Raw genomic sequence first — 9,261 nt, 5'->3', positions numbered from 1 at the left:
CACACACACACACACACACACACTCACTCACCCCCCTCCCTCCGAGAAGGAAAACAACTCGGCGCACACTGTGATGACCTCACATCAGCCCCCTGTGACATCACACCCTCTCACGGCTCTCCTGCCTGCCGTCACGCTACTTCCCAGCGAGCCTTTAACACGATGATGTCATCATTGTCTGGAGAGAAGGGAGGGGAGGAGCCAAAATCTTCCAATCAGCGGCTTCAAAAGGGACGGAGATCGGAGAACGGAGTGAAGATGAGGCGAACCAGGAGCACGAAAGGAACTGAGAGACTGGAGGGAGGGGATCCACCAACATCCAATCATCCATCAGCCTAATTTTTGTTTGTGTGTGTGTGTGTGCCCCTGGAGTGACACCAACCAAAGGATCACCTCCGGGTCATAAGCGGAAATGTGTCTTTTACTGTGTGGACAAGTCTCTCTTCTTCTTTCTCTGGGCTGCAACCTGCAGGGCCACAGCCAATCAGCTGCCTCCATCAGAACCATCGGACCCTCTGCTTCCTCTTCTCCTCTCCTCCCCCTTCTGTTCTGTTCTCTTCCCTCCTCTTCTCTTCTCTTCTCCTCTCTTCTCGTCTCTTCTCTCACGCCACCTGCCTTCATCGCTCTCTCCATCCTCTCTGCTCGTCGTCCAAGCCTCCTGCCGCTGCCTCTCCCAGCCAGATGTTCACCTTCCAAAAACATTCCGGACCAGCTTCATCTGCAGACCTTCAACATCACTCCTGTCTCAGTCCAACCTGATCAAAGAGACGATCAACATTTTTAATTTTTTTTCTTCATGTCAGGCTCGGGATCCCATATGTTACACCACACATTTTTTTCTGTAACTCGTCGGTCCTACAAGTGTGTTTCTTCATCACCTATTGGATGCATTCAGTGAACACACCCACCTGCGTTGTGTTCTCTGTTTCCATTCCACCTCCTCATAAGATTTGTTTTGTTCCTTTTGGCGGGTGAATTTTACCAGTGTCCTCAGTAACCAGTAATGCTGGTTAAAAAAAGGATTTTAAAATATATGTATCTATAGTGTGGGACATACATTTCAATTCAATCATTTCAATCATTTATTTACTAGACATGATAGAAAGTGGGCTAGTGTTTTTATTTTTGTGGAATAAATGTGGGTCACGATAAGGAAAAAAAAATGTTGGTCCTGAGAATCACTGATCTATACTGTGTCCAATTGGTCTGATAGTTCATGATTTATTTTTTTTTTTTTACCAGGATGTTCTCCTTGACAAATTTAAAAATGATGGCCAAGGTCAGAAGGGGAAATATGCTTGGACGTCAACAGTTTCAGCCATGTCCCACCCCCACGCTTGGTGCAACGTCACAGTTGTGTTTGCAGCGATGGGGGAAACTGTGGTGCTGCTGTGTGGATCTAAAGACTGGAGTCAGACCCTCTCAGCCCCGTCCCGTCAGCTGACTGAAGGTCAGCCTGGTGCCTGTACCTGTCACTTTAAATGTTCACCCGCCGTCCAAAGTGAAACGTCCTCCTGTGACAGGACCCTGAATAAATCATCAAGTCAATGGCAAACAGCGGCACAGAGTGGAAGACGGTCAGAGTCTGAGACAGTCAGACTGGAAGACAGTCAGACTATGAGTCTGAGACAGTCAGACTGGAAGACAGTCAGACTATGAGTCTGAGACAGTCAGAGACTGAGACAGTCAGTCTCAAACAGTAGAAGTCTGAGACCGTCAGAGACTAAGACAGACAGAGTCTACAACAGTGGAAGACAGTCAGTCTGAGACAGTCAGTCTGAGAGCAGACAGGCAACAATAGACGCAGACGGTGACATTTGGTCTGTGGACCATCGTGTAGCTCTGTCGAGCTCGAGCTCAAGCTGCTGGTTGCGGACGCTTCCCCGAGGTGGGAACCCTCTGAGCAGGCCGGCGTGCACGGGTTTTCAGAGAGTTGCGAGGACAGGATGACACCAGCACACACAGGAAGCCATCTGTTGCACTTCACAAATAGTTTTTAGGAAACGAAAATATTCCAAGTCCAAATCTGTCTGACTGACTGACTGTCTGGGACGACTGTAGCTCAGGAGGTAGAGCAGGTTGTCTAATAACTGAAAGGTTGGCGGTTCAAATCCCAGTCTGTTGTTGTGTCCTTGGGCAAGACACTTAACCCACATTGCCTTGTATGAATAAGTGGATGTTGGGTGGTAGTCAGAGATGTCGTTTGGCGCAGATTGGCTGCCACACTTCTGTCAACCTGCGCTAGGGCAGATGAGGCTACACAAGTAGTTTAGCACCACTACTTTTAATGAATAATGGGTTGAATGTAAAGCTGTGCCTTGAAAAGTGCTTTGTAAATCTAATCCATTATTATTAATGACTGAGTGACTGACCGACCAGTCTGCCTGTACACTTTGCACACTGTCGTGCTAGCTTTAGTGCAACACTGCTAGCACGTGTCTAGCTCAAAGAAACTTAGCACACAGCTAATGCTAACAGTCTGACTACAGAGCTACAGGTGGGCAGCTGGTCCTGGTCCTGGTCCTGGTCCTGGTCCTGGTCCTGGTCCTGGTATTGGTCTTGGTCTTGTTCTTTGTCCTGGTCCTGGTCCTGGTCCTGTACCTGATCATTGTCATGTTAATGGAACTGGTCTGGTCCTGGTACGATTCTGGTCCTGGTCCTGGTCCTGGTCCTGGGTCTTAGTCTTGGTATGTTCCCAGATGTGGTGAGTGTGTGACATGAGGCAGAGTGCTGTTGCTGCAGTGTGCTGGAGTGTTGGAGTGTCGACCTCAGCTGACTGAATAATTGATGGCGCATCTCAGAGGGGGCGGGGCGCTACTGCTGCTGAAAATTTAACGAAGCCTTGTTGGAGCACTCTGTAATATTTGCTAACTGGGGTGAAAACACAGTCGTGGACGTTGGATTTCCAACAAGACAGATGCTGTGAACTCTAACCTCCAACCTCTCCAGCCGTACAAGGCGATGGGTGAAGGTGAGCAGAGTAACAGCAGGTAAGGACACCAAAAAGAATTTGGAGCTGCTCTGCCAACAAAGTGCTTATGGCTGTTATGAATAGAAGGTGCTGAGTCAGCAGAACCTGACGTGCACTCACTGCAGTTCACCCTGCAAGGAGGAACAAGGAGGGTCCAGATGGAGGAAAACCCATAGTGAGTCACCACAATATTAGGAACCTGAAGAGTCAGGATCAGAACTACAGGACCTCGGTACAGTTTGTACCACTGACACACATCCACAGAACTTTATTTAAACTTTTTAACAGAATTAGGATCAGGATCAAACCTGAGAAACATTGTTGTTTTTTTTTTTTGTTGCTTGATTTATGATTTATGATTTTTTTAAAATTTTATTTTATATAAACATACTAACCATTATCACATTAATAAAAGTATATAATTAATGGTTCCCTTCTTTAGAACTACCCTTAGAATGGTTTTCATATACATCTTTTGTATATATACAAAAATATTTCTGTGTTTATGTATATATACATACATATATATATATATATTTGTATATATATATATATACTAGAGATATACTATATCTAGACTATCTGACTATCTCTGCCCTTTGAATCGTGTGTCTCAGTGCGAGAAGTACAAAGTTCTAGGTAATCTATTGTCACTGCTGTCATGGGGAAAAAAAACCCTGATGGCCAAAAGGTTCCCAAATAAGAAGAGCATCTCAATGAATCTGTTGAATATGTAATTTTGAAGTGTCTCTGGTCTGGGAGGATATTTAAGGGAAAGAGCAAGAACCTCATGGCTTTTTTCTCTTCTTCTTCTTCTTCTTCTTCTTCTTCTTCTTCTTCTTCGTCTGTAACATTTTTGCTGCATTTTCACTTTGGACATCACAATAAACTGGTACATCAACCATTTCTCTTTAATACTGACTGTTGAGATTTTTTGTTCTATGTGGTGAATAATCTGACATCAGATATTGATTTGGTCTTCAGTTATATGGTAAATTTATCCGAGTAATACTTGTACTCTCCACCTCTGAGTCGAATAGATAAGATTGAGTATCATGTTCTGTAACTATTAAGTTAGATGGTATAAACCTCTGAATATCTCAACCTAGATGTCTGGGCTGTTCTTCTATGTTAAGAAGGTCACTGAATAATTTTAGTCTATATCTGCCATCACTGAAATAAGATAGGAACTAAACAGTATCCCGACGACTTCAGTTATGTGGTAAGTTTTTACTGGACACTATTCAAACCTTTAACCTCTGAGTTGGACAGACAAGATTGGGTATTGTGTTTTATAATCTCTGAATACTCCAACTCAGACATCAAAGCTATTCTTCCATGTTAATAAACAAACTGAATAGTTTTGTTAATTTATGTATGCCATCCCTGAACTGAAGACTGATGTCAGATCACTAGAATGTAATTATTATAGAGTCTATATTCTTAATTATTAATTAAGTATTTCTTGTCAATCGATATATAAAAGTAAAGTTATTTTTTAAATGGAGTCAGATTAAATTAATAATTATTTACTTTACTTTGAAATCCTCATATTAACCCCAGAAAGACAGACTACGTGTTGGGGAGATATTACTATTTGTTCCTAGATATTTCCTCCCCTACAAGGTTAACTGGGGTGAATGTAAATGTGTCTCCTGCAATAAACTGGTGGCATGTCATTTGGGTGTAACTCTCAGCACATACCAGAGCCACTTTAGTAATTTGTAATGCAATTTACAAACAAAAAACTCAAGATGCTGGTGTGAAAACAGATACAGTACTTTTTCTTTCTTTTTTAAAAACTCATCCAGCCACATATAAATACCTTCTGAGCGGAACAGAAAGAAAGTGTTGTTTTATTTTGTACCGGGATTCGCGGTTCTTTATTTTGAAAAAACAAAAATAGCACAAAAACCGGAAGCAATACAAGAAGGCGTCTACACTGTTGTGTTTTCGGCAGATAGGTACGACCAGAACCGGGTGAGAAAAAAAACCCTCGCGGCGGTGTTACGAACCCGCTCCGGATTCGGTTTGGACCCTTTTGGCAGAGAGGTACTTAGCTGTGCTAACAGGGGCAACCAGCGCGTACACTTGCTAACTTGCTAACTTGTCCCCGGCAAAAAAATAAATAAAAATCAGTCAATGCTAACTTGTGCCTCACAAATCCGGTCCGTTTCGGTCTTCCGGGTTCGGTTGTGGTCGGTGTCTTCTCTGGGCCTCTCCCGTGGCTCGGTTTAACATCGACTGGCTCGGTTAATGCCTCCACCTGCGACCATACACGTCGTGCCTGGACCGGATGACCTACTTTTCCTCACGGAGCCGCGCTGACAAAACTGCAGTCTGGAACCAGGCCAGAACTGGTCTCAAACTGAAAGCCGTCTCGACGATCCGTTTTCGATAAAGGCAATCCGGACCTGTCTGTTCTCAGACGGTTTGAATTTACAGCTGACAGTGTTTTTGTGTTTCCTTTTGTTTGTTTTTAAATTCAATAGAACAGGAAGTCAGGAGTCCGCTAAGAAAAAGGGCAGATAAACAGGCACAGAAATCAAAACCAGTCCGAATGAATTCTAGTTAATCCGAGAGAAAAATAAATAAATAAATATAAATAAAAATACAAGTCAATGAGTACGAGCTGCAGGGGGGACTGCCCCCTGCTGGCGATAGAAAGAAAGACCAGTCCCGCCTCCCGAGCTGTTATTACCTGACAGCAAATCAGTCATTAAACCGCTGATCTGCGTCTGATCAGATGAACAACCGTTGCTAAAAGGGAAGAAGATAAAAATAAAATAAAAAGAGGATCTTTACTGTGGCCCAGCCGAGTCCAGCTGTTCTCCCCACACCTGTCTGCTTCTCACAGAAAGTAGTGACTCCGGCTCCTCCCCCCCCACTGAAACCATGGCGCTGATCTCTCTGGAAGACCTCGAGGGACTAGATGATGATCAGCTGGAGGACATTTCTGACAACCCAGAGCCCATGGATGGAGATGACCGGCTGCTGTCGCACTGGCAGGCAGTGGCCAGCACCCACCAGGTGACGGTTCCGACAGGTAAGTCAACCCCCATGACTGGAAAGTGCAGCTAAGCAGTTTTATCAGTTGACTGCATGTCAGTCGAACAGAGGAGAATTACTGCACCAAAAAGTAGTGAAAAGAGAGAGAAAAATTATATTGATTAAAATGAAATTAAAAAAAAAAAAATATATATATATACATATATTCGAAGAGTATTTACATGCTATGAGCAGTTGATTATTCACGTATATCTACATAATCGTAACATGTAAATAAATGTTTTATTGCACCTTTATGAAATGTAAAGTGGTTAACAAGTTAATTTTGTTAGTCATTGATCATGCAGTGCTGTGTATGTGTGTTCGTGTGCGTCCAGAGAGATGCTCACTGCCTCCTTATCTATATTCCAGAAATGACGGGACCCATCCACGAAATGACCCGTAACAACCACCAGAGGGAGCCTGTGCCCTTCGCTCCAATATCTCGCCATGAGAAGGTAACTGGACCGGACTGGACCGCTTCAGTCAGCTTCATTGATTTAGGAGTTAAACGTTTGTCATCACACTCCATCCACTTGCTGCTGCTGCTCTGCTCCGTCCGCCGTCAAATTTTAGAACCCACTGTGGCCCCACCAGTCAAACACCTTGTCCCCCCCCACTGTGCTAACCCCAACGTCGACAGCAACAGTGGCACACTACAGTGTTGCGTTTGCTGGAGGTTCCTGCAGAGAGTGCTGTAAGCGTGACTGCTGCCTGTGTTTGTGTGCAGATGGGGGAGGTGCAGTACGAGGAGCGGGTCTACCCGGCAGGCTACTGGGCCTGTGTGACCCGAGAAGAAGTTCTGTACGAGCAGAGCATTTCCATGGGCTTCATGAAACTCATGCGTTTCATCTGCAAAGAGAACTCTGCAGGTCAGACTCAGCGCACACACACACACACACACACACACCTGCTCTTGCTCCACCCATGCTGGTGTTCACTTATGTTGACTCCACCCACACTACGCGTCCTGCCTGCCTGTTTTCATGTGTGCAGGACATGATAAGATGGAACCAGTACTGGTCCTGCTGCGTGGATTGCGTGTGGGTCATGTGATGAGTGTTTTGCTCCTATTGGTCTGTGCAGGTCGCTTCCTGGGCATGACCATTCCGGTGATCAGCAACGTTCACTTGACAGACGACGGGAACACGTTTAAGAAAGACGTGGAGACGGCGTTCTTCCTGCCCGCTGAGTTTCAGACCAACCCCCCACAGCCGTCTGACCCCGACATCCGCATCCTCCACAGAGAGCCAATGAGAGTCATCGCCAGGTGAGAGCTTCAACCCCCTGTTGATCCCGACACACTCATCTGAACAGATTAAATTCAATAATGACTTTTATTCATTGTTTTCAAAGCTGAAAGCTCTCTTGTAACAATTCCTTTTAGAACCAGGAAGTAATTCACTTCAATCCAATCACAATTGTGGATTTAAAAAAAAAAAAAAAAGAGACCCTGGGTCTCAATGAGGGTGTTAACCTGTCTAAATAAAGGTCAAAAAATAAATAAATACCCATGGTTTAGCAGCGAGCAACTGTGAAACTGATGTCGTGCTCTCTGATTGGCTGACAGGACGTTCTTTGGGACGACCACGGAGGAGACGGTGGGCCGCCAGATCAGCCTGCTGTGGGAGATTGTCGGCGTGGCGGACGACCTCTGCCCCAATAACTACATGGTGGCCGCGTACGAGAACCCTGGCGTTCCCAGTCGCAGGAACGAGATCTGGTTCATCCGACGGGGCATGTAGATGCCCTCGGCCCTCCCATCATCCTCTGCTCCGCTCACACACTTCCCAGTAGCTCATTTCACTCTGATCAGTCGCCACAGGTGAACCTCTGGAAACAGAACCCGCCCTTTTGTCTCTCTTCCCTCTGATGAGCTGAAATTCCATTGGTTCATATTAACATAACTGTATCACTGCATTCTGTCATGCTCCAGTCCTCATTTGCTGTGGTTCATCCAAAATATATCAACCATATGTAGTCTTGAACCTAAAAGTGATGATGTCAGATTGGAGTAGTTCTACTCAGTTTATGAGTGTACAGTATTCATGTGTAAGGTTAAGAAACATAGCGGTCACATGTATTATTTTTGTTCTTTGTATGGAAGTACAGTTGTGACCATAAGGTCTTATATTGCGCTTTCCGATGAAAACTTGTTTAAAAAAAATATACATTTAAATCAACTCCATAACATGCGAAACATACAAGTGGGTGAGAAGTCCCAGTGATGGGGAATTGTGTGTGTGTGTGTGTGTGTGTGTGTGTGTGTGTGTGTGTGTGTGAGTGAAAGAATGAAGTATGTTGCGGGCATTGACTGTATATACAGTATATATAATATAATGATAAATGGAGTCATGGCATTGGTTTTGTGAATGCCTGTTGGGAAGCCTAGAGGTTGTGTTTCTTGGTCAGTGCCATTGTGAGCTTCCGGGCCGTTTTGAATCCGGAAGATTCTGCTTTTGGATGTGTGGATGGTAGCGGAGGTTAGCTGTGATTGGAGTATGAGTGCAAGCGTGTACACCCAAACTTTAGCCATGCCCACAACTTTATGGCTATTTTTTTCTAAAAACTAGATTGAATCAGATCAACTGGACATTAGAGCATATTTGCTGATTTCTTTTTTTTAAAATAACAATTAAGACCACAAAAAAAAAAAATTCAACCAGTTTTGTAACCGTATGAATTTCTGGTTTCTTTCCACATTGTCAGCCAGCCATTTTTAGTCTTTTTGCAACCAACTTTGGCGGTTCCTACTGGCCAAATGATAGAATGCAGGTTTTTGGTACTCCTTTTTGAAACCGGAAGCTCCGTCCATCTTTTTTTTTAGGCAGTCAAGGGTTGCAGGTGAACAGATGGGCCTCTGTGATCATGTGACACTTTTTTGTTTATCTCCGACTAGAAAACATTGTTGATTGTTGGTGTTTTTCAATGAATCTATCACTTCTTGTTCAATTCCACAGTAGCGGTTTCTGTTTGTGAATAAAAACTGGTTATGAATTGGTGACTCTGTGCTCATTTGTGAGTAAAGCATAGCGATAAAAACACACACCGACTGCAGTGCATCCAAGGAGGAACAAAGCCACAACAATGGGGGTACAGGGTGGGTCCCGGTGAATGTGAAGCCTTCTGAAGAATCCTCCGTCGCTCCAGCAGGGTGCTCGGTGCCACCTGGGACGTGTCCGTGAGTGTTTTCACACGTGTTTGCTGCTCTTCGGCGTAAACCCACAGGAGAAGTTGCTGAG

The 9,261-nt window shown here is 44.5% G+C and overlaps 1 protein-coding gene across 3 annotated transcripts; it reads left to right on the top strand.

Annotated features, from left to right (window-relative positions):
- The first annotated feature begins 4,866 nt into the window (after window positions 1-4,866).
- On the top strand, window positions 4,867-9,020 carry soul4 (heme-binding protein soul4). Of its 3 annotated transcripts, none has more exons than XM_076051354.1 (6): window positions 4,867-4,935; window positions 5,829-6,017; window positions 6,392-6,477; window positions 6,750-6,891; window positions 7,106-7,289; window positions 7,590-9,020. In XM_076051354.1, exons 2-6 carry the CDS (start codon window positions 5,867-5,869, stop codon window positions 7,762-7,764), a joined length of 738 nt encoding a protein of 245 aa, XP_075907469.1. In that variant the 5' UTR covers window positions 4,867-4,935; window positions 5,829-5,866; the 3' UTR covers window positions 7,765-9,020. The 3 variants fall into 3 exon arrangements, with proteins under 3 accessions (XP_075907469.1, XP_075907467.1, XP_075907468.1); XM_076051352.1 differs by having other exon boundaries at window positions 4,869-5,023; XM_076051353.1 differs by having other exon boundaries at window positions 4,885-4,951.
- The last annotated feature ends 241 nt before the right edge of the window (window positions 9,021-9,261 follow it).

Source organism: Nelusetta ayraudi, unplaced genomic scaffold, assembly GCF_046127955.1.
Source record: "Nelusetta ayraudi isolate G7.1 ecotype Tasmania unplaced genomic scaffold, CSIRO-AGI_Nayr_v1 ptg000134l, whole genome shotgun sequence".
Taxonomy (NCBI): Eukaryota; Metazoa; Chordata; class Actinopteri; order Tetraodontiformes; family Monacanthidae; genus Nelusetta; species Nelusetta ayraudi.
Note: the sequence above shows the minus strand (reverse complement) of the source record. Positions and strands in the feature narration are given on the sequence as shown.

Bases quoted from the DNA above. Each gene is read 5' to 3' on its own strand.
- soul4 (XM_076051354.1), top strand. From the start codon at position 5,867: ATGGCGCTGATCTCTCTGGAAGACCTCGAGGGACTAGATGATGATCAG. The intron at 6,892-7,105 runs GTCAGACTCAGC...TGGTCTGTGCAG, and splicing joins CTGCAAAGAGAACTCTGCAG to GTCGCTTCCTGGGCATGACC. The intron at 7,290-7,589 runs GTGAGAGCTTCA...ATTGGCTGACAG, and splicing joins CCAATGAGAGTCATCGCCAG to GACGTTCTTTGGGACGACCA.